This window comes from Castanea sativa, chromosome 5, assembly GCF_040712315.1.
Source record: "Castanea sativa cultivar Marrone di Chiusa Pesio chromosome 5, ASM4071231v1".
In the NCBI taxonomy this organism is placed as follows: Eukaryota; Viridiplantae; Streptophyta; class Magnoliopsida; order Fagales; family Fagaceae; genus Castanea; species Castanea sativa.
Genome location: NC_134017.1, coordinates 68,076,091 through 68,099,059, shown reverse-complemented (window position 1 = coordinate 68,099,059; position 22,969 = coordinate 68,076,091). Strand labels below are relative to the sequence as shown.

The 22,969-nt window shown below is 34.8% G+C and overlaps 3 protein-coding genes across 4 annotated transcripts; 2 read left to right on the top strand and 1 right to left on the bottom strand.

Moving 5' to 3' along the window:
- Positions 1 to 236: 236 nt before the first annotated feature.
- On the top strand, positions 237 to 818 carry LOC142635659 (uncharacterized). The gene has a single exon (XM_075809786.1). The coding sequence runs from the start codon at positions 237 to 239 to the stop codon at positions 816 to 818; it is 582 nt and encodes a 193-aa protein (XP_075665901.1).
- Positions 819 to 8,009: 7,191 nt separating this feature from the next.
- Positions 8,010 to 15,098, top strand: LOC142636699 (arogenate dehydratase/prephenate dehydratase 1, chloroplastic). Its single transcript, XM_075810986.1, has 11 exons — positions 8,010 to 8,652; positions 8,935 to 9,002; positions 9,085 to 9,177; positions 9,304 to 9,504; positions 10,378 to 10,458; positions 10,553 to 10,648; positions 13,301 to 13,378; positions 13,454 to 13,543; positions 13,629 to 13,696; positions 14,124 to 14,205; positions 14,566 to 15,098. Exons 1-11 carry the CDS (start codon positions 8,364 to 8,366, stop codon positions 14,620 to 14,622), a joined length of 1,203 nt encoding a protein of 400 aa, XP_075667101.1. The 5' UTR covers positions 8,010 to 8,363; the 3' UTR covers positions 14,623 to 15,098.
- A 748-nt stretch (positions 15,099 to 15,846) lies between these two features.
- On the bottom strand, positions 15,847 to 20,191 carry LOC142636700 (lactoylglutathione lyase GLX1). 2 transcript variants are annotated; one of them, XM_075810987.1, is made up of 9 exons: positions 20,063 to 20,191; positions 18,847 to 18,976; positions 18,621 to 18,745; positions 17,894 to 17,958; positions 17,592 to 17,804; positions 17,124 to 17,171; positions 16,916 to 17,023; positions 16,653 to 16,805; positions 15,847 to 16,135 (listed from the first exon to the last, which is right to left on the bottom strand). In XM_075810987.1, exons 2-9 carry the CDS (start codon positions 18,957 to 18,959, stop codon positions 16,094 to 16,096), a joined length of 867 nt encoding a protein of 288 aa, XP_075667102.1. In that variant the 5' UTR covers positions 18,960 to 18,976; positions 20,063 to 20,191; the 3' UTR covers positions 15,847 to 16,093. The 2 variants fall into 2 exon arrangements, with proteins under 2 accessions (XP_075667102.1, XP_075667103.1); XM_075810988.1 differs by having other exon boundaries at positions 19,996 to 20,109.
- Positions 20,192 to 22,969: the final 2,778 nt, after the last annotated feature.

The following is a 22,969-nucleotide window of genomic DNA, read 5'->3' as shown; positions in this document are numbered from 1 at the left end:
TAGTGGTGGACTCATCCAATTATTATATTGATACTTGAATTGATAAAGGTACGGCCAATGAGTGGAGGTTCACTGGCTTTTATGGAGAACCAAAAACTTCAAGGCGGAGTGAAGCATGGGACAGTTTGAAAATTTTAAACCATCATCTAGAGGTGCCATGGATGTGTGCAGGTGATTTCAATGAAATAACTCGACAAGAAGAAAAACTTGGTGGAGCAATTCGGCACCATGGGTAGATGCAACTTTTTAGGGATGTGTTGGATGAGTATGGTTTCCTTGATCTTGGGTTTGTGGGTAATAGGTTCACATGGAGCAAGCATTTCGCTGACGGCCATTCTATTTGGGAGAGACTTGACCGGGGTGTGGCTAATGCTAATTGCTTCCTTAAATTTCCAGGTACGATTGTTCATCATCTCCATTGTACTTCATCAGATCACCTGCCTCTTTGTATTAATCTGTCAGGTTTGGAATTTCCACCACAAAAAAAGGTATTTGGATTCAAGGAGATGTGGCTTTTAGATGCAAGGTGTGCTAAACTAGTGGAGGCTTCATGGTCATCCTATTCCCATGGGCAAGGAGATGGTGCAATCATTAAAAAAGTGGAAAGATGTGGTCGTGACCTTGAGTGGTGGAACTACAACATTTTTGACAACGTGAGGAAGGAATTGATAAAAAAGAAAGAGTTGTTGATGGTTACCGAGAATGAGGCACAAGTACATAGGCAAAATGCACGGGTTAGGGCTTTTAAAAGGAGATCAATTCTCTCTTGGACAAGGAAGCACGCATGTGGAGCCAATGATCATGCACACTTTGGTTGAAAAATGGAGACAACAACACCAAATTCTTCCATTGTCGAGCCACTAAAAGATTTTAAAAAAAATTTAATCCATGGGATCATGGATGAAGAAAACAATTGGAGAGTGGAACCAGATGTGATTGCAGCTCACTTGATCAACTACTACTAAGATCTCTTCACCTCCTCCAATCCGACCACATAAGGAGCAGCCTTGGAACATATTCCTAAGGTGATCACTGAACATATGAATACAACCCTTATTGCACCTTTTCATGTTGATGAAGTTAAAGAAACTCTTAAGCAAATGGCTCCTCTTAAAGCACCTGGACCCGATGGCATGCCACCTTTGTTCTACCAGCACTTTTGGGGTATAGTTGACATTGATGTGACGAGATCTGTACTTTCATGGCTCAATTTAGGTACTCTTCCACACCCTTTAAACCACACCTTCATCACACTCATTCCTAAGAAAAAAAATCTAGAATTTGTCACTCAATACAACCCCATTAGCTTGTGCAATGTCCTTTATAAAATTTTTTCTAAAGTCCTTGCAAATAGACTTAAGAAATTTTACCCACCATCATCACGGAGCACCAATTAGCCTTTGCCAAAAATAGGTTGATTTCGGACAATGTACTTATTGCTTTTGAGTCACTAAATAGTATGAAAAACATGAGTATAGGAAAAACAGGTTATATTATTAAGCTCGACATGAGCAAGGCATACGACCGGGTGGAATGGAGCTATCTTGAAAATGTTATGAGGAAAATAGGCTTCAATGAGAGATGGATTGGATTGATTATGGTCTGTGTGAGAACAGTCATTTATTCTATCATGATCAATGGTGAACCCCAAGGATTAATTCACCCCTCTGGAGGAATTCGCCAAGGAGACCCCTTATTTCCTTTCCTCTTCCTTATTTGCATGGAAGGCCTCCATGGTCTCATTCAGCATGCAACAAGTGTAGGGGAGATAAAAGGATTCTCTCTTTGTCAAAGAGGCCCAGCACTAACCCATCTTTTGTTTGCAGATGATAGCCTCCTTTTTTTTTTGGTAGGGCAACGGGAGATGAATGCAGGAAAATCATTAACATCCTTGAGATATATGAAAGGGAATTGGGCCAAAAGGTGAACAAAAACAAAACAACCATTTTTTTCAATAAAACTACCAATGAAGCAACCAAACAAGAAATTAAGGATACCTTGGGTCTCCAAGAAATAGTACACTTTGGGCAATACCTTGGGTTGCCATCCTTGGTGGGGAGGAGGAAGAAGGAAGGGTTCAATTTTATTAAAGAAAAAGTATGGCGTAAGTTACAAGGATGGGAAGGGAAGTTCTTGTCTCAAGTCGGTCGTGAGGTCCTCATAAAGGCAATCATTCAAGCCATGCCAACATATGCTATAGGATGCTTCAAACTCCCATTGGATCTTTGCCATGAAATTGAGACCATGATCAAGAAATTTTGGTGGGGCCAAAGGGGGGATAAAAGGAAGATGCATTGGTTGAAGTGGAATGAATTAACTAAATCAAAATTGGAGGGGGGGGGGGGGGTATGGGATTTAGAGACATTGCCATGTTCAATGATTCCTTGTTGGCAAAACAAGCTTGGAGACTCTTGAAAAATCCAGATTCATCATTTTACAAAGTCTTTAAGGCTCGTTTCTTTCCAAATTGTACAATTATGGAGGCTAAACATTCTAGTAGTGGATCACATGCTTGGAAGAGTATCTTACATGGAAGAGGTGTCTTACTTAGGGGCTGTTGGTGGAGGATTGGGAATGGAAAGGCAGTGAGCATATGGCAACACCACTGGCTGCCAAGAAAGCATCCACCACAGGTTCTCTCACCTATGGTTGAGACATTGGCAGATGCAAAAGTGGCAACTTTGATTGAAGGCAGTGGAACCAAGAGATGATAGATGGAATTTTCACCCCCATGGAGGCTGAGTTGATCAAAACCATCACACTTTCACGGTGTGAGGCAGAGGATACTTTGTTTTGGCCTTTCACAAACAATGACATTTATACTTCTAAGTCCGGGTATAGGTTCTTGAAAGCTGAAGATCAATTTGAGCTTGAAGAAGAACAAAGGATGCAAGAGAGATATCTGTGGAGGACAATCTAGTCTATCCAAGTCCCCAACAAAATAAAAAATCTGATGTGGAGGGCATGCCGAAGTTCACTGCCCACAAAGGAAAACCTGGTGCGTAGAACAATCCTGGACAATCCGACTTGTGATCGTTGCAAGCAAGCATCAAAGTCATCACTCCACACCATGTGGTCTTGCCGAGAATTAGATGTGGTTTCGGAGGATGATACGCAGTGGCAATGCAGAAGAAACCACACCTTTGTGGACTTCAAGGAGTTATTATCATGGCTCATCACTAACTAGCGGGACCTGGAGATTTTCTTCACCACGGCTTGGCTGATCTGGACTCAAAGAAACCTGATATGCTTGAACAAAACCACCATCAGCTCTCATCAGATTACTCCATCGGCAAAAGAAAGGGTCGCTGAGTTTGCACAGGCTATTCCTATGCCACTTGTTCCTCGGGTTACAGCCACTTCCACTCAGACTAGATGGCGTCCTCCAACACACGGTTTGGTGAAAATCAACTGTGATGGTGCTACTTTCAAAGACCAGAAAAAATCGGGGATAGGTGTGGTGATCCGAGATGAAAATGGTATGGTTTTCGCCTCAATGGCTAAGCAATTACCACAGCTATACACAACTATGGAGATAGAGGCCATGGTAGCTTCAATAGCATTGACTTTTGCAATACAGATGGGATTTCACAGCGACAATTTGGAGTTGGATTCACAGGTGTTGGTTAAGGTGTTGATCAATCACAGCACCAATCTTTCCATTGATGGTTTGTTAATGGAGGACATTAGATTTAATGCTCATTTTTTTAATCAATTACTTTACTCTCATGTAAAGAGAGAAGGTAATAAGGTTGTGCATAAGCTAGCAAGACATGCTCTTTGTATTTTAGAATTTTCAATGTAGATAGAGGATGTTCCACCACCCATACTTTCTGTAGTCCTTGAGAACATTGTTGGTTTTTCTTAATAAAGTTTGACGGGTTCCTTCTCAAAAAAAAAAAAAAAAAAAAGTATTGTGTATGCGTGTGTGTTGTGGTTGTAAATGATGCGTATAGATCTAGGTATGTCTGTGAGTGTATAAAGATATATGTATATTAGTTATAAATTTTGCTCCTAAAGTTAAATTCCAATTCCACCTCTTGCTTAAAGGACTTCTCGACATCACACCCTCTTCCACCACGTTAAACTTGAGGGAAATTCCATAGCTCAAGCCTTTATATATGCATGCAATAAGTATGTTGTCTTGCAAGAAGGGAACCCATAGTGGATTAATGCTATAGTTGAACTGTTGAACACAATGTAATACACTTTTCAAGTGAATGAATTTTTTTTTCTCTAAAAAAATAAAGGTTTTTTTAATGTAGACATCTATGGTTCAAATCCTTACACCCAACTATCAAAAAAAAAAAAAATTAAAATTCATGTTTTTGTTATTATAGGAGTTGGGTAAATAATAACTTGCTAGGTTTGTTAATTTAGTCTAGTTAAACCTTATATATTAGAAACTTATAAACCTTATATAGCTGCAATAGATAAGGAAAGGAAGTACTTCTTTTTTAATGAAAATCTTATGTTTAGCTTATAGAGTGATAGTAAAAACTATATAGACTTTAAAATTAATGTGTTAATTTTTAAAAACAATACAAAAAAATTATAAATTATGTTATTGGTGGCAATTAAACTTGTTACCATGTAAGTTGGGAAAAATTATTAGGTACTCTCGGAGTATCATAAATACGTACTTCTTCTTCTCACATAAATGGTGGGTTCCACCATGAATTTAATTAGTGGGACCTACTATTCATGTGAGAGGAAGGAATATACATTTATGGTACTCCGGGAGTACACAATAATTTCTCGTAAGTTAGTAAACTTTTTATAATAAAATTGATAATGATTTTTTATTTTTCCATTTATATGGCTTGATATTGAATAAAAAAAGAGATTGAAAAATCTATTATAATTGAGTGAACTTTCATTTTGAATGTTGGTTTCTATTAAAAAAAAACCAATTACTTCTTTCTTATTATGGTTTCTATTAAAAAAAAAAAACCGATTACTTCTTTCTTATTATGGTTTCTATTAAAAAAAAAATCGATTACTTCTTTCTTATTATGGTTTCTATTAAAAAAAAGACAATTACTTCTTTCTACGTGATTTTGTACATTCATTAGTTGTCACACATAACACAATATAAATCAAGAAATATAAATATGCAATACAGCTTGATCTGTTAAACCCAAATCTGGAGAGCACTTTGCAATCTCCCTTTGTTATTAAAAAAAAAAAAAGACTTTCCCACTTAAGCTTAGTTTGTTTTAATTTATGGAACTTGAATCATTTTTTAAAAAACATTTTCTAGAAAATGATCTAATTTTCGTATATTTGATAGCTACCTTTATTATTTTTTTAATAACCATTTTTGATAGTTACCTTAAAATAAGTTGAAAACTATTTTTTAATAATTTCCCTTATTTAGTTTGACATGAGTTAGAGTTATTTGCCATAAATTTTTTAAAGAAAAATAACTTTATTTCATATCAAGCTAAATAAAGAAAATCAATAGATAGTTTTCCCTTTCTTCTAACAAAAAAAAAAAAAAAAGATAAGAAAAAACGTAAAGAACTATCTTTATATAAAGTTTTTCATCAAAATAAATAGAGATAAAAAAAATACAGAAAATATCTATACATCAAATTTTCCATCGAAACAAATCGTGTTTGATAGGATTTTTTTTTCAAAATAACCAAATCCTTCAAACAATTTCATTAGTTAGCAAGGTTTTGAAACTATTTAGTAATCTAATAAATCGAGTCTATTAGACTCGATTTCGCTATTTGAAATCAAGTGAGGTGGAGTCGAGTTTCAGATGGAAATCGAGTGTCTCACAATCGAGTTTCATACTCAAGAGTGAAACACTCGAGTTCCATAGCAGAAAGAGCAAGGCGGAAACAAACTTCCCAAATCTCCCTGCGAGGCTACGAAATCCAAAGACCCTGACAAGACAAGAAAAACAACGAAGATCAAACATAGAGATGGAGGGCGTGGGTTTGTTTTTTTGTCATGGGTAGGTGTTTCTGGATTTGTGGGTTTGTTCTTGAGAACGAAGATTCTAGATTTGTGGATTTGTTCTTGAAAACGAAGGGAAAACGAAAGAGCAAGGAACTCGAGTCTTTCACTCTCGATTTCCAACTGCGCAAAATTGAGTCCCAAAGACTTGATTTGTTAAATTGTTAAATTATTTCGAAACCTTACTAATTAATGAAATTGTTTGAGGGATTTGGTTATTTAGAAAAAAAAAAAAATCCTATTTGATAAAAAACAACCTTTAACACCAAAAAAAGAAAAAAAAAAGACCTTACAAGTTACAAGGTTGTAAACTTGCAACTTCTCCTTTTTTGCTCTGTAGCATCCCCATTCATTTATCCCAATTCTATCCTATTTTACCATCCAAAAAGTTACTTTATCAATTATACAATACAATTTTCCAATACTTCCACATCCAAACTTCTATTTTCCTATTCTACTCATTAAAATAATATTTCTACACAATAAAATAATATATTCCACAACATTATTTATTCTTTCTCTCTCTTTCTTTCTTTTTGCTCAAGATCCACAATCACCACCACTGCTGCACCACACACACCTGACACCACCACTACCACCACCACTAGCAACCCATAATCTACCGTCAACACCAAAAAAAAAAAAAAAAAATACAGCAACCCATAATCTACCATCAACACCAAAAAAAAAAACCCAGACCATCAAACCATCTTTGATCATCATCACCACAAAAAAAAAAAAAAAAAAAAAAAAAAAAAAAAACCAACCCACAATCAACTGTTAACACCAAAAAAAAAAAAAAAAAAAAAAACTGAAAACATCTACAAAAATTCCTGTGAAGATGCTAATCCCGTGACAGAGAATGGAAGCTGAATCCCACCTCTGCAAACATTAACAAAAATTCTTCGATCAAAACCCAAACACAAACACAAGCTGAACCCCCTTTTTCTTGCAGAGAAAGAAGAAACACAAACACAAAAACTCGAATACATTGATCAAAACCCACTGAGTATATCGCTTTGATCTTGATTTTGATTCAGCACCAAGCTTGCAGAGAGAGAGAAAAGAAACACAAACACAAACACAAACACAAGCTAATTTTGATTTTGATTTTGATCTTAACCCAAACCCAAAAACCCTTGAGAATCTCGGTTTGAAGAGAAGAGAGAGTGATAGAGAGGGGATGAGAGAGAAGAGAGAGAGGATTGGTCTGAAAGAGCTTCAGCGATGGGTAAGGGTGAATTCGGAGATGGGTGAGGGTGAATCCGCAGCAATGGCGAGAGAGAGGGGATGAGAGAGAAGAGAGAGGCTTGATGTGAAAGAGCTGCGGAGATGGGTGAGGTGAATCGGCATAGCGAGAGTGAGGGGATGACAGAGAAGCAAGAGGCTTGGTGTGAGATGAAAGAGCTCAGCAATGGAGAGACAGAGATCAAGTGTAGCGATGGAGAGACAGAGATAAGAGACCGTGGAGGGAGAGAAATGACTGATATTTTTTATAAAATATTAATATAAAGTTTATCATTGAGCTACAGTGTGATTCTAAACATAGAATCGCACTATAGCTCCATGGTATTTTTTTTTTTTGCAATTCTTCCAGAACCCAACATTCAATGGAGCTTTCTTTTGGGCCTCAATGGTATACTACTTTAGAATTTGGCATAGAGAAAAGGCTTGGCCCATTCAATATGGATGCTCTAGAAGGGCTTTCCCTTCTTCGTTTTTTCTTGCTACACTTGCTCTTTTTAGCTCTTGCTTTTTTATCCTTTACATCTTTCTTTTACTAGAATTGGAAAACACTATTGGCCAAAATGCATCTAGCTTAAAGTCTTACTTCTCTCTCTCTCTCTCTCCATGCCTCCTCTCTGCTAAGCTGTAGATTACGTGTATACACTATACAGCCTCCAATACTTTAATAATAAAAAAAAACAATAAATAATTCTTTCAGTTTCCTCTCTGTCTCTCTCACTTGCAATCTCAGACGTCACCACCATTTTGCTCACCTACCTCTCCCTCTCTCTCTCTCTCATATTTTACTTTTTTTTTTTTTCTTTTCTCAGCGACTTGGTCACTCTCTCACAAAGTTGAATCAAACTCTCTCAAAGTCATATACCAAAAAAATTGAAAAAAAGAAAAAAAAATCCATTTTCACTTGAGCAAAGTGCAAAGTGGAAAGTACGGGCTGAATATAACATTTATTTTCTGTGGGGGCCAGACCCCACCACCATTCTCGTCCACCTCCTTGACAATGCTGCTACTGGGTTTCACCCAACTCCCCCAACAAACTCCCCCTCCTCACCAACCACAAAGCCTTTGCATTTTTGTCTAAATAAGCCTTTCTGTTCCTTTGTTTCCCAGATTGGTTTCTTCTTTGTTTGTTTGTTTTGTTTTTTTTTATGGCTCTTAAAGCTTCTCCTATCTGGGTTTGTCCCAGAACTCCTTGTTCTGATTTGGGGTCCTCAGATTTGTGGTCTAGGAATTCTGGGTCAGCTTTCAATTTGAGGTTCGATTTGGAAAAGTCTCGCAAATGGGAATGTTGTTGTTTGGCTGTTTTGGCTCAGAGAGCTATCACTCCTGTGGAAGATGAGAAGCCAGACGTGTCTAGTGTTGGACCTTCTTGGGGCATTGAAAGGACTCAGGGCAATGAGTCCAGAGGATTTCACAAGGATTTGAACCTTCTTCCTAGTAAGTCAACTCAATCTCACATTAGTTTTTTACTTGAAAGTTCTTTGCTTTATCAATGTTTTATGTTTATTTTTTATTAGGTAGACAACATTTGATGGTTTTTTTTTTTTTTTAATGTTTTCCAATCATTGAGACTTGTACTCTGTATGAAAGAACAGATTTTTGCCTAAAATTGATTTGCTAGATCATATGATTAGTTATTGGACAATGTAGATTGATATGATGTGATGTGATCTTTTTTTGCAATCTGATGATGGCTTTGAATTTATGAATGAATTACAGAACCTTTGTCTGCAAATGACCTTTCTTCTTGTTCAAAAGATGGTTCAAAAGTGCGGGTTGCCTATCAGGTACAGTTCTTTATTATTATTATTCTTCTACATGCCCATGGCATTCTTGTTATTCTCAAGTTGGTTGTATTGCTTTATGTAGGGGTTACCAGGAGCATATAGTGAGGCTGCAGCTCTGAAGGCATACCCCAAGTGTGAGACTGTCCCATGTGACCAGTTTGAAGAAGCATTCAAGGTTCATATAGTTGTTATTACTTACTTTATTGGTATTGAATTTTAAGATCTTATTGTTGTATGTTTGTCGGTATTGAATTTATTTTCCCATTATTGTTACCTTGATGTAGCTGGATTCATTTCACAGGCTGTTGAACTGTGGTTAGTGGATAAAGCAGTTCTTCCAATTGAGAATTCTGTGGGTGGGAGCATTCACCGTAATTATGACTTGCTCCTTCGCCATAGGCTGAACATAGTCGGGGAGGTGCAGTTGCAAGTTAATCATTGCCTTTTAGGGTTGCCCGGTGTAAGAAAGGAGGAGATAAAAAATGTTTTGAGCCATCCTCAGGTCAGTTTCTGTTTTATTTTTCAACTTTGTTCTTTGTCGTATTGTTGGGAAAGAGGACATATGTAATGTGGTCTGTGAACTGTTCCATACTAAAGACAGGCACTCATCAATGTGCTGTCAAAATTTAGGCAACTTTGATTATGGCAATTGCTTTAGGATATGTCTCAATAAGGTAATCTTATTGTAATATGGTTAATCACATTTTACCCGTTGATCTGGGTTGAGTTCAATTTGCCAACCAACTGTTTAAAAAGTTGTATTTTAGTCTCCTAAGGTCACAGCCTTTGGTATTTTTTTCAACCCCAAATTGGTAAAACTTCATGTGTAAATCATGTGCCTTGGAAATAAAAAGACCAGAAAACATGATGGCAATTTCATTAGAATTGGAATACATTAAACTTATGAACCAAAACCAAAAGTGAATACAATTATATCTCAAGTATGTAAATTGTGAGTTGTAAACCACTAGTTGGCAATTTGAACTTGACCCAAATAACAAATGGGTATAATGGAATTTTCTGGTGGTAAAACTGTCAAGGTTTTCTTTGGTAAGTAAACTGTTAATGGTTAGTTGAAAAGGTTTTGATATGACCCAACTGCAATATGGTATGTATATGATCATTTTTTACATTTTAAACATTGGTTACTTTATAAGGGGGAATAAAAGGGACGTGTGATAAGTTGTAATAGGTGGAACACAAAGTGAAACACTCAAGAGTGAGACAGAGGATTTGTATTCATTTGGGTTCACCAGCCTCACGCTTTTTGGAATAAAGCTGACTGTATTACACACATATAAACCTCATTTAGATAGAAGACATGGGTCCACAAAGGTCTTTCTTTTGCTGTTTTTAACAAGATTCTTAATTGCAGGCGCTTGCTCAATGTGACGTGATGCTTAGCAATTTAGGTGTTGTCAGGATAAATACTGATGATACTGCCGGTGCTGCTCAGGTTATCCATGCAACTTTGGTTTATTCCATGTGTATTTTATTGTGAGTTACACTAGAAGCGGTATATATATGAATGATTAAAACATTTTGGACAGATGGTGGCGTCAACTGGCCTAAGAGATACTGGAGCTGTTGCAAGTGCTAGAGCTGCAGAAATATATGGGCTTGATGTACTTGCTGAAAAAATCCAGGTAAGATTTCCCTTTCAGTTTTGTATGAGCCAGGCATAATGTCATATATCAAATGTCACATGGGGTAAACTTGTTCAGTTGAATTCTTGGGAATTACTGATTACTTTTGATATGCTTCAATTCTACATTGTTTTCCTTTATTAATCAATATTGATACTGTAGACTTATTATAAACTTCCAATTCTGCCTATTTTTCCCTCTTAATTGAGAATTAATGCTGTGCCTGTTAAGAATTATCTCTCCGCCCCTTTTTGTTGGCCCCTTTCCATTTTGGGATGTCCCAAAATATGGTCTTCTTATGGGGCTCCAATGCTCCTTTCCTTGGAAAGGCAATTCGGGTGTGAGAGCATCTCAGAGGGTTTCCTTTTCTGTGATAATCTTGGGGGAAGATTCTCACTTGTGATAATCTCGTTAAGAGAGGTTACACTTTTGTAGGGTGATGTTGCATGTGACGGTGTAGTGGGGAGACAGTGGACCACTTTTTATTTCATTGTATGGTTGCATATAATCTTTGGAATCCATTGGGTCCTTCCAGGGAAGGTGATGGATGTCATGCTTGGTTTTGAGGAATTGGGTGGTAAGCATTTTTTGGCTATTTGAAATATGGTCCCTTTGAGTTTGATTTGGACTATTTAGAGGGAACGAAATTGGCGTACATTTGAAGATGTGGAATGTACAGGGAGTCAGTTGTTAGCAACTTTTCTAGCTCTTTATTTCATTGGTCTTGTGCATGGGGCTTTACACATTGTGATTCTATTGCAACATTTTTAGACTCAGTTATTTCTTACGTTATTGTTACTTATCAAAAATACATTTTTAGACTCAGCTATCTTTTTGTTCATAATTCTCTTTCTGTAATTCTTTTGGCTCCTTCATGTCCTTTGCTCATGAAGTAGTCTTTTCTCAATAAAATTTTCTTATTCATAAAAAAAAAAAGGTCCTCTTTGACAATTCAATGGACATAATATTAATACTTTTCCTAATTTACCATGTACTTAATTTGAAAGTTAGTACCCCTTTTTCATTTGCTATATTTAAAGAGGGTAGTTTTGGAAACATGCTTATTTGATAGACAATGAATGAATTAATGTTCCTTAAAATGTAAATTTTAAAATAGGATAAAAAAGGGACAGAGAGAGTATATGTTATGTCATTATGGTTTGGGTGCCTGGAATTTAATTTGATAGTTATTCATCCAACAATTTCTTCGCTCAGCATTTACCCTACTATTACATCTGTCTAATCTTCTTTCTTGCTTGTAGGATTTAGATTGTCTGATTACATACTTTTAGTACATATTGCTAGGATATATCCCTAAAGAAGAATAGGAACAGCCTCAGATTTTATTCATTGTGTCAGGTGGTGTGGCACAAATTTTGGGAAATAAGATAACAACTGATTATTTCTAAATGAAATCAGACATCTTTTACAAATGTATTTGAAACTTTTGGGAAAATAGAATTTAGGAAGATGGCGTTAATCTTGTTGTTGTTGGCGTATCATTAAATATAGTCCAGCAAATAGACTATATTTAGAAAAATTTTGAGAGTAGAACTAAACACACAGCTTGCACCAACACTAGGGGCCTTGTAGCTCAACTGGCATTTCCTAGTGTTTCCAACGGAGACGTATAAGGTTCAAATCTCCCCTTTCCCAACTTTTAAATTATCAAAAAAAAAAGAAAAAAAGAAGGGCGACTTGCATCATCTAATTTTTTTGTAGAAAACAATACATTGTATGAAAACAACAACATTAAAACAGCACCTGTATCTTTTATCTTTAATATTGGAAGTTAATTTCATGTTAGATTATTTTCCTCTTCCAAGAATTTTCTATGCTTTTTATTTTTTATTTTTTATTTTTATACTATAATGTCTTCTTCTATAATGACAAGAATTTATTTTTATTACTTATATAAATTCATATAAGACAGATGAAAAAGATATAATAAACAGATGAAGAATTTGGATCACTAAATCGTAACTTTTTACACCATTGCTAATTAAATAATAGTTGTTATTTCATTGAAATGGAGGGCTTGACACAAGGATCACTGTTGGATGATTCCTCGTGTTTAGAAATGCAGTCAAAGATTAACCTGCAAGCTGTTCCTGAGGTGGTCTGGCATTCGAGAACAGTTAGAGGCCGTGTGTTGGGACACATTAATTTAGTGGTTACAGGGTTTGCTGTCTAAATATGTCCTTAAATGAAAAAATCCTACCCTCTCTCAAGATCTGCCGATGTCAGATGCATGGCTGCTGCAGACACTCTCACGCCCTTACATGCATGGAATCTACATTGTTTTAAAAATAAATAAATAAGCCTTGACCTGTGACACATGCAAACACTTTGCTAGTTTACACATCATTGGTCAAATGTACTATAGGCCAGTATTGTTCCACCCAAACTTGTTTATCTATAAAATATGGATTCTTTCATCCCCAGTCCTCTCGTCCTAGAAAGAACAAGTAGAAATGATGTTGACATGTAATTGCATTATAGCAATAAATACTTTGGCATCTTAAGGCTTGTGTTTAATGCCCTATCTGATTTCTATTTTCCCATTGTGATTGTTAAGTATATAGAATGCAAATTATTATGAATTATGGCAACAGTAACCTAACTAAATTGTTCCCGCCTTGTACTGGCCAGGATGATGACGATAATATTACTCGTTTTCTGGTACTTGCAAGAGAACATATAATTCCAGGAACTGACAGGCCTTATAAGGTATATATTTTGTTATATATTTTTACGTCTTATTTGTAATCCTCCTAAAAAAGTATTTGTGAATTTCCTTCCTAGACAAGCATTGTTTTTACATTAGAAGAAGGTGCTGGTGTACTATTCAAAGCTTTGGCAGTGTTTGCTCTCAGGGACATTAATTTGACAAAGGTAAAGGCAGGTGTTGGTTGTTTTACTTTTATCAATGTATCAATAGACTTTAATTGCAATCATCTCCTTCCAATACACATTTCAGATTGAGAGTCGCCCACAGAAACAGCGTCCTTTAAGGGTTGTTGACGATTCCAATGAAGGGAGTGCCAAGTGAGTAATATTATCTTTTGAATTGTGATTTGCAATTGTGTAATCTGATATCTAAGCTACGTAGAGTTTATCTGCATATTAACTGGTGGTAAAGCTTATGTATATGTGATAATTATTTTCTTCTTCTTTTTCTTCTTTTTTAAATAATTTTAATGAAAATTAGACCAGGTAGAGATAAGCAACATCAATTAGCCACCAAAAAATTCATAAAAGAGGAAAAAAAAAAGGGCAAATGATGGCAACTTGATTAGTGTGGCAACATAATGAAAATTTTAAATTGACATCAGTTATTCAGACTTTGATATGTACATTTAAGTGCTGTAAGTGGTTCTAAAGGAGTTTTCAAGATCATATTAAAAAACAGCCCTACGATTTCAGGAATTGTAGTACATGTACATGTATACTGAATTGTTTATGCTGGTGGCAGGTACTTTGACTACATGTTCTACATTGATTTTCAAGCTTCTATGGCAGAGCCTCGCGCCCAATATGCTTTAGAACATCTGCAGGTCAGTATATATTTCACAATTTGTTCAGAGAATTCAGCAACTATCTGATTTCTTTATCTGATTTTTTTGTCTCTATTTCCTTTAGTTCTTGATTATATTGTATCTGTTTCTTGTTCATAGTGTTCATTATGGTGAACATGATGTTCAATTTTTTCAATAAAATTCTTATTACCTATCAAAAAAAGAAAAGAAAAGAGAGAATTCAGCAACTATCATTGTGCTTTTGACTTGTAAAATCTCTCCACTCACCCCAACCCTGCCCCCCCCCCCCCCCCAAAAAAAAAGGGACCAAAAAAGTCAAAGCTACCAAACAGGTGAAAAGGATCCAACGATGTCTTACTTGATCATTTGTTTGGGCAGGAATTTGCAACATTTCTTCGTGTACTTGGTTGCTATCCGATGGATACTGTTCTATAAAAGACCCTCTCTTGAGTCGATTATACTTGGGATGGCCAATTCTTCAATGCAGAAGTTCAACCTTCTATGTTGTACATATATTTGATCCCTTCAGAAGCCAACGCCTGGAAGAGGTTCTTCTTGAATTAGAGCCAAGTTTCTGATCAGGAGGACATTTTCTTCTGCAGGATCATTCTCTTTTTCTTTCAGAATTCTTTCGGTCTCCTATTGGAGGTGTTGTGGGATATCACAATTTCAGGCTAACACACAAAGGTATAACCTTATGTGGTTTATATGCATTTGTGCAGGGATTTTAGGATGTATTGAACTCATAATTCATTAGATTTTTTCTTTTATTCTTATCTGCAAGACATTTTGCTTATCATGGTTTGTAAGCATTTACATTTCTTTTTTAGAGACTCAGAGAAATTGACTTAATTGACCTATATTCTTCTTTTGAAAAGAAAAGAAATCATTTATCATCATTGTTGGCATAATGCTGTGGTTGAGTTGTGAAGCAAGATGCTCAAATAAAGTGCTGCCAGTGCTATCCATCAAATTCAATTGCCAACTCTTCTTTCAGTTTTTTAAAAAAATGAAGTTACCTGTACACCATCTAATTATTTAAATGGTAATGATTTAAATTTAAGGAATTCCTGTACACCATCTAATCATTTATTGTTTTTTTTATTAGTAAATCTAATTATTTATTTATCACATCAATTTTTTTTAAAGTAAGCATGTAGGTAGTCTATTGATGATAGTCCCTACAAGGCTACAACTACATTTTTATTGCAAGACCATGTATAACTGGAGTGAAAAAAGGTTGAATCATCCATGCATGTCTGAGTAATATCAGAATCCCATCATGCTTGCAGGCGGGTGAAATTTGATCCTTTCAGTCAAGAATTCAAGGACGTTCTTGTCCGAATGGTTCTATGTCTCATAGTGTCTTTCTCACACGCACCGCCGGGGAGGGGGAAAGGTCTAACGACTGTCATAGGTACCAGTTTGGGCTGCAATTTTTTCTTGTTTCTTCTGTTCAAGGCTTTGCTTATATAAAATATGATGTGAAAATACATGATTAGATAGTAAAAACATGAGATTTTAGAGGGAGTCCTAGTTTTTTAAGTAAAGGCTAGTATTCAAATCTTATTCATTCTATCATACCTAATTATTGCTTCAAATGTAAACCCCTGGGAACAGGTTCGTGAAGCAAAGAAAATTCTGGAAGAGAAACAATGGTTAGCCCTCAAAACTATGGAGCAATGCTTAAGCCCTTATTTTATTGATCTGGCCATCAACACGCAATGAACACCAGGAGATGCATTAATTAAATATGGTTCAAGTCACACATACATGATACAACCATAAGACACAGTTACTGTGCATATTAAAAGCATGCTTAGCGGTCCTGGTTGACACCACACACTAACTTATTCATACATTTAAGCGCTTAATCATCCATTTACGGGACTATTCAGTCTATTCTTCAATGCAGTTCCTTCAGAAAATCTTCGTTGTCAACGAGGACCTACAAATACAAAAGAAAAACAATGAAAAACAATGGCTTGTTAAAAATGAACGAAATATATTAATATATTACCTTGAAAGGATGAAAAACCATTGTAAGCTGAGGCATAATGAACTCAAAATAGGTAAGGCATTTTCATTTCTGACTCATAAATCCCATTAGCCACAGACGAAGATTTTAATTTTAAAAACCTTGAGAGATTGTTGCCTATATAACAGATAAATACTCCCAAGTGCATAAAACCTGAATATATCCCACAATTTATTCTAATTTCCACTTGGATTTTGAGCCCATTTCCGTTTTATCTGAGCTATACTTTTATACGAATATTAACCATCCCACCTCTTTCATGCAAACTTCAAAATTTATATCCCCTAAACTATAGTAACACATAATATACATAGAGGTCTCTCGCATTATCTTAAAATGGCCAAATGTGAATATTGAAAACCAATGGACAGACTATTCAAATAAGCAAAAAAAAGGCATCAAGTTTTTAGTACTAAGGAAAACTTACAGTTTTCCAGCCATCTGGATCCAAGAAAGAGGTAATCTTGGTGTTGAGTCCGGGAATTGGCCCTGGTTGTCGAGTAATCTTTCCTCCAAGCTCTTGTGTGACCAGGTTGACAACCTCAGCACTTTTGTATACATCATCAGTGCCAATAGCAATCTGGAATGGATACCACAATAACCAAAAAGGGTTGAAATTGTTACCAAATTAAAGAAACTTAAAGAAAGTTTTCTAACGAAGTTTCCAAAATATATATCTCATAAACTGACCTGTGCATATGCATTCCCCTTGGTATATTCAGTCACACCATAATTGTATGTCAACTCAAGAACAGTTGTCTCATGTTCCTCTGCATAACCCAGCATGGCTAAGGTGTACTGTAACAAAGATCAAGGAATTTCATAAGCTCTCTGTCACTTAAAAGACTACTAATGCGCTTCTGCTAAATATGTTGTGTTAAATCACAGGAAAAGATACCTTGTACTCAGGCCTATCAACCTTCTTCACTACCCTCATTCCTAAGGCCTGCATGAAAGGGAATCCAATTCAGGAACAACATATGGAAGAAAGTAGCTGGATTTAACGAATACTGTTACATTAAGAATGGCATGGCTTTAATGTGCTTACATAGTATAGTATACAACATGAAGATTCAAAAGCTACAACCTACATAAAGATTTTAAGCCTTCATTTCCACAGGCTGAGACTTACATTCTTCTTTCTTTCTTTATTTTATTTTTATTTTTATTTATTTAAATTTTAGCACTAATTGACATAATAATATTTCCAGATTGCATTACAATCTCTATAAACACATATTGAAGAGAGGAAGTTTTGAGATTTTTTTTATTTTTTATTTTTAATATCAACCTTTCAAATACACAACATATGTTTGTTTTTAAACAAATATGTTCAATCAGAATGGAGAGGGACACAGCTAATCACCTGTTCATAAAACTTGATTGAACGATCCAAATCACCAACACGAAGCATTACTTGACAGAGTGGCTCAGGAGTTGGACCTCTTTGGATAAGCTCAAAAACATAACCATCAGGATCCTTCACAAAGGCAATAACAGATTGTCCACCTTTAACAGGACCAGGCTCTCTAGTGACAACACCACCCTTGGCCCGGATGTCTTCAACCAATTTGTAAACCTAAATGTTCAAGGAATGCATAATTCAGCCTCAACACTAAAACAGAAATTACATCAACAATCTTCCAAGAATATAAAAATGAAACTTACATCTTGAGTTGCAACAGCAAAATGACCAAAACCAGTTCCAATATCATATGAAGACACACCATAATCTGTGAAATCAATATCAAAGTAATTTTTCAGAAACCATACAGTAGTCATAATTAAAGTAACATTATCACCCAATTTGTCATTTTCAATAAGTCTCAACTCTGTCACAAAATACCCTATGCATATTATCATGAAATTCACACAATCTCTCTCCAAAGCCCCTTTCTGTGTCTGTGGGTGTGGGTGTGTGTGTGCATGTGTGTGTGTGTTCTTTTTCCCCTTTTTAACTAGGACCACCAAAACAAGTTTACTTACTTTTGAGATTACATCCCTAAATCAAACCTCAAGGAGAAAACAAATTTAAAAAGGTTAACATTCTCTTTTTCTTTGCTTATCTCTTCATATTATATCTGCAAATCCATCTTTATTCCATTGCTGCATCTAATTATCTTATTCCAAGCTTCTTTACTGTATCAAATTGAACTTAAATATGCGTAACCCACATAGCCTCTTAGGTCCTTGTGTATGACTTTACTTAGAAGCTAACTAAAATGTACTTAGTCTAAACAAAAAGCATATAAATCCAAACTAGTTCAAAATTAAATAAAGTAATTTTAAATCTCCGCCAAGACTGAATTAACAAAGGCCATCATGAGTTGAACTACTCAATCTATCATAATTCTAAAGAGATAGAGATCAAAATTATAAGTCTAGGGAAACTCACTGTATGTCAACTCCACAACAAAATTAGTCTCTTCCGGGCCAAAACCAAGAAAGGCATTGGAGTATTTCTCTTCAGGAATGTCTCTTTTCCTCAGCAACTTCATCCCAAAACATTCAGTATAAAACCTGGACCAGAACAAGTTTACAGCACAATAAGAAAATTCAAGCATACCCAATATACATATATATTCATCAAAAACTTCAAAAACAATGTCCTCAACACATACTTGATGGTACGGTCAAGATCACCAACACGGTATACAACATGAAGGAATCTACGCTTGTCCTTCTTAGGCCATTCCAATAACTCAGCATTAGGAGCCGCATGTGCCTCGGCCATATTGAAATGAGATTTTTCTGTTCAAATTTAATAAAAAGTGAGTAAACCTTTAAAAAAATCTTGCATACACATACTTTGGGACATAAACCTTAAAAATATTAGAAATCACATCTTAGTTAAATATTTCTTGGAACCCAAGCAGTGTCCTTACACACGTGACCAAAACAAAAAAAAAAGATTGCCCGAAAAGAAAATAACAATACAACACCAACAAAGACTTAGAATATTAGCATTAGCTCGAGCAAAAACTTCTGCCTATTTTAGTATAAAACCCTACTTTTTTCTATTTTACATAGTCTATTTTCAAAACAACTCACGTCAAATTATCTATTTTATCCTACATTTTACTAAAATATCAAATTTTCTTGATTTTTTTTAATTATTCATCTTATTTCGCATCTACACGGACCGATGTAAGTCATTTATAAGCAAATCTGTACAAATTTCACACATTTATCAGTGAGTGCTCTTATAGTATCGACTCTGTTACACAACATTAACATATACTTTTTACTTTTGCCATCCATGGATCTAGATCTCATGCAATACCTTGGATATTCCATGGGATGCAATACTCATGACTCACAGCTGTCCGATCATTGAAGAAAAGGCAAGTTCTTTAAGTAATAAAATTTTTTACTTTTTAAAAAAGATTTTGCCTTATCTGATCGGAAAGTTTTCAACTTTTCATCTCGACCATCCATACACAGGAACATGGTCCTCCTATGTCCTATCAATTTTATTTTATACTTAAAACAAATATATAAAATAATTAAAAAAAAAAAAAAAGCAATCACAACTTTTTGAAGTGCTTTAACATTAAAAAAAAAAAAAAAAAACAGCGATCTTCTTCTTTTCCCAGCAACTTTAGGCAATCAAAGACAACATTTTGAACACACGGGAAAACATCATTCTTGAAACCCAAATGCATTGTTACAAACAACCATAGGAATTCGAAACACAAATGATCAAATCAGAAGTCAGAACCATAAACAAGTAAACCTTGTACAACTAAAATTTGCCATACAACAACAACCTCAAAATCTTCAAAATCCTACGCTTTCAGGCACTCACATAGACAGAGAGACAGAGAGAGAGCTTACAGTTAGAGAGAGTGACGAGGAAATGTGAGGAATGACCTAGAATGATCGTGTAGAGACAACGCAACAAACAGTATCAGATTTATAATATCTTCTTCAGGTAGGCAATTCTAAAGTAACAGGCCGTTGCTGGTTTTCGAAAATGACAGTACAGCCAGGTGTATTCATCGTCGAAAAACGATGGGTTGTTCAGTCTCTGGGAAAGGAGATTAACGAATGAGAGATGACAGCCAGTCATTTTAGCCCAACTATTTTTTGGAATTTGACCTACGGTTGAGTTTTCTCTGTAAGTCCAAACCTTTGTAACGGACAGTTTTATCTAATGTTGTACACGTGGCATTTTATTAATCTGCCACGTCAACTAAAATTCTTTGTGTATTTTTTTTACTGCCACGTTTTTTGTTCATGAAGTCTAGCTGGGGTTATGTATGTCTTTTAATCTCCTAAGTTAAGGGTGTTTTAGGTAACTTACAAATAGAATAGCCTATTTATACATAATGGTAAAGGGGCTCCTCTATTATCATAGAAATGAATATAAAAAATGAAACGATATTTTGATGCTTACCAACTTGACCTTGTTGTTTCAGGCAACAAACATGCATGAACCATTTCACGAAATATGTGTCCGGATAGCCTAAAGTCTTGATAGTTAGCTCTCGGTCTTCTGGTTAATAATAACATAGGAGCAACTATCATAGTACATATCGTGATTAAAGGCACTTTAATTGTAGGGTCGTTTTTGTGGTAAAAAGTTGTGGTTATTAGGAAAGCCACTTTTGAGTTCTGACTTGTATTTTGATTTTTTGCACCTGGACCGCTCTCTTGACTCTTGACAAATAAGGTAATGAATTTTTTTTTTGGGTAAAAATAAGGTAATGAATATGGATCATATTTCTATTTCCATTAAAATCCTAAAATAATACCAACACCACAAATATTCCTACAAAATGCAATGCATCTTCTCATGAAATTGTTGTTCATTTAAGGAAACTCCAATTGCACTAGGAAAAAACATAAAACAAAGCCTCGATAGTTAGCTCTCGGTCTTCTGGTTAATAATAACATAGGAGCAACTATCATAGTACATATCGTGATTAAATGCACTTTAATTGTAGGGTCGTTTTTGTGGTAAAAAGTTGTGGTTATTAGGAAAGCCACTTTTGAGTTCTGACTTGCATTTTGATTTTTTGCACCTGGACCGCTCTTGACTCTTGACAAGTAAGGGAATGAATATTTTTTTTTGGGTAAAAATAAGGTAATGAATATGGATCATATTTCTATTTCCATCAAAATCCTAAAATAACACCACAAATATTCCTACAAAATGCAATGCATCTTCTCATGAAATTGTTGTTCATTAAAGGAAACTCCAATTGCACTAGGAAAAAACATAAAACAAAATAACAAGAGCAAAAAAAATCTTGATTGAATATTATCGGATCACCATTGCTTATAGGATATTTCCATATTAGAAAATTGCAATATGCCATTAATGAAGGTTTGGGGCTGTAGGGATCTATTTACTCATAATCCTAAGTTAGAGGCATATTCTCAAACCCGAGTGTTACGATACATACACACCGAACAACAACTAAGAGAGGCATTTAGTTCGCAATCGTGGTAGCATTTATAGGCCACCTCTTGGGGTTTCACAATTAGGCCTAAAAAAACAATATATATACACCCTGTGTAAGTGTGCTTTAATGTATTTTTATTTCTAATATGTACAATTTTTCAATTTTTTTTTATAAATAGATTGATTAATTATAACTTCTTGTTTAATTTTCATACAAAACTAGTGTATAATCCCATGCATATGCACATGTACATTTAAAAACAATTACAATTACATAAATCTATGAGTTCAAATTATACTTGGTGTAAAAATTACAACTTACAAATTTTTTAAGTCATGAATTTCTAAAATATGTAATTGTTTCCCATTATACACACACACACATATCTGATTTAGAATCTAATTGGATTTTGATTCTTCGATTTTTGCACTAAATAATTCATTTGACATAAAAATTAAAAAAAAAAAAAAAGATGGAACACGTGAGTCACGTGACACAAAATTGAAATCCAATTTAGAATCTAATTGAATTTAAACTCTTTAATTTTTGCACCTATTAATTCACTTCACACAAATTTAAAAATTAGAAAGGCACGTGGTGTGGAATTGGACTTAAATCTAATAGGATTTTCCCAACTTTGACTTTAACACACACACACACACACACACACACACACACACATATATATATGCTCTTAATGATAGCTCTTTATCAATCAATACATCAATCAGTTTTTGGTATAGGTGGGGATTGAACCTCAGATTTCTTATTCAATCACCAATGACTTTACCCGTTAAACTAACCGAAACCTACACTTTAATATATATATATATATATATATATATATATATATATGTATGTATGTATGTATGTATGTATTGAATGGTTATAAAAATTTAATATTATTTTTTAATTAATACTTATAAAAAATTCATGAACATAAACATAAAATGTGGCGTTTGTTTTATTTTGAGTCCATATAAATATTTCAATCTTCATTCAACTTTGAGAATTGGGAAATTGAGATGTCAACATATTTTTCACCCATAAAGCATATACATAACATATATATATATGCTTCTAATGATAGCTCTTTATCAATCAATATATCAATCGGTTTTTGGTGTAAGTGGGGATTGAACCTCAGATCTTTTATTCAACCATCAGTGACTTTACCAGTTGAACTAACCGGAACCTACACTTTAATATATATATATATATATACATATATATATATATATATATATGTATGTATGTATGTATGTTATAAAAATTTAATATTATTTTTTAATTAATACTTATAAAAAAATCATAAACATAAACATAAAAATGG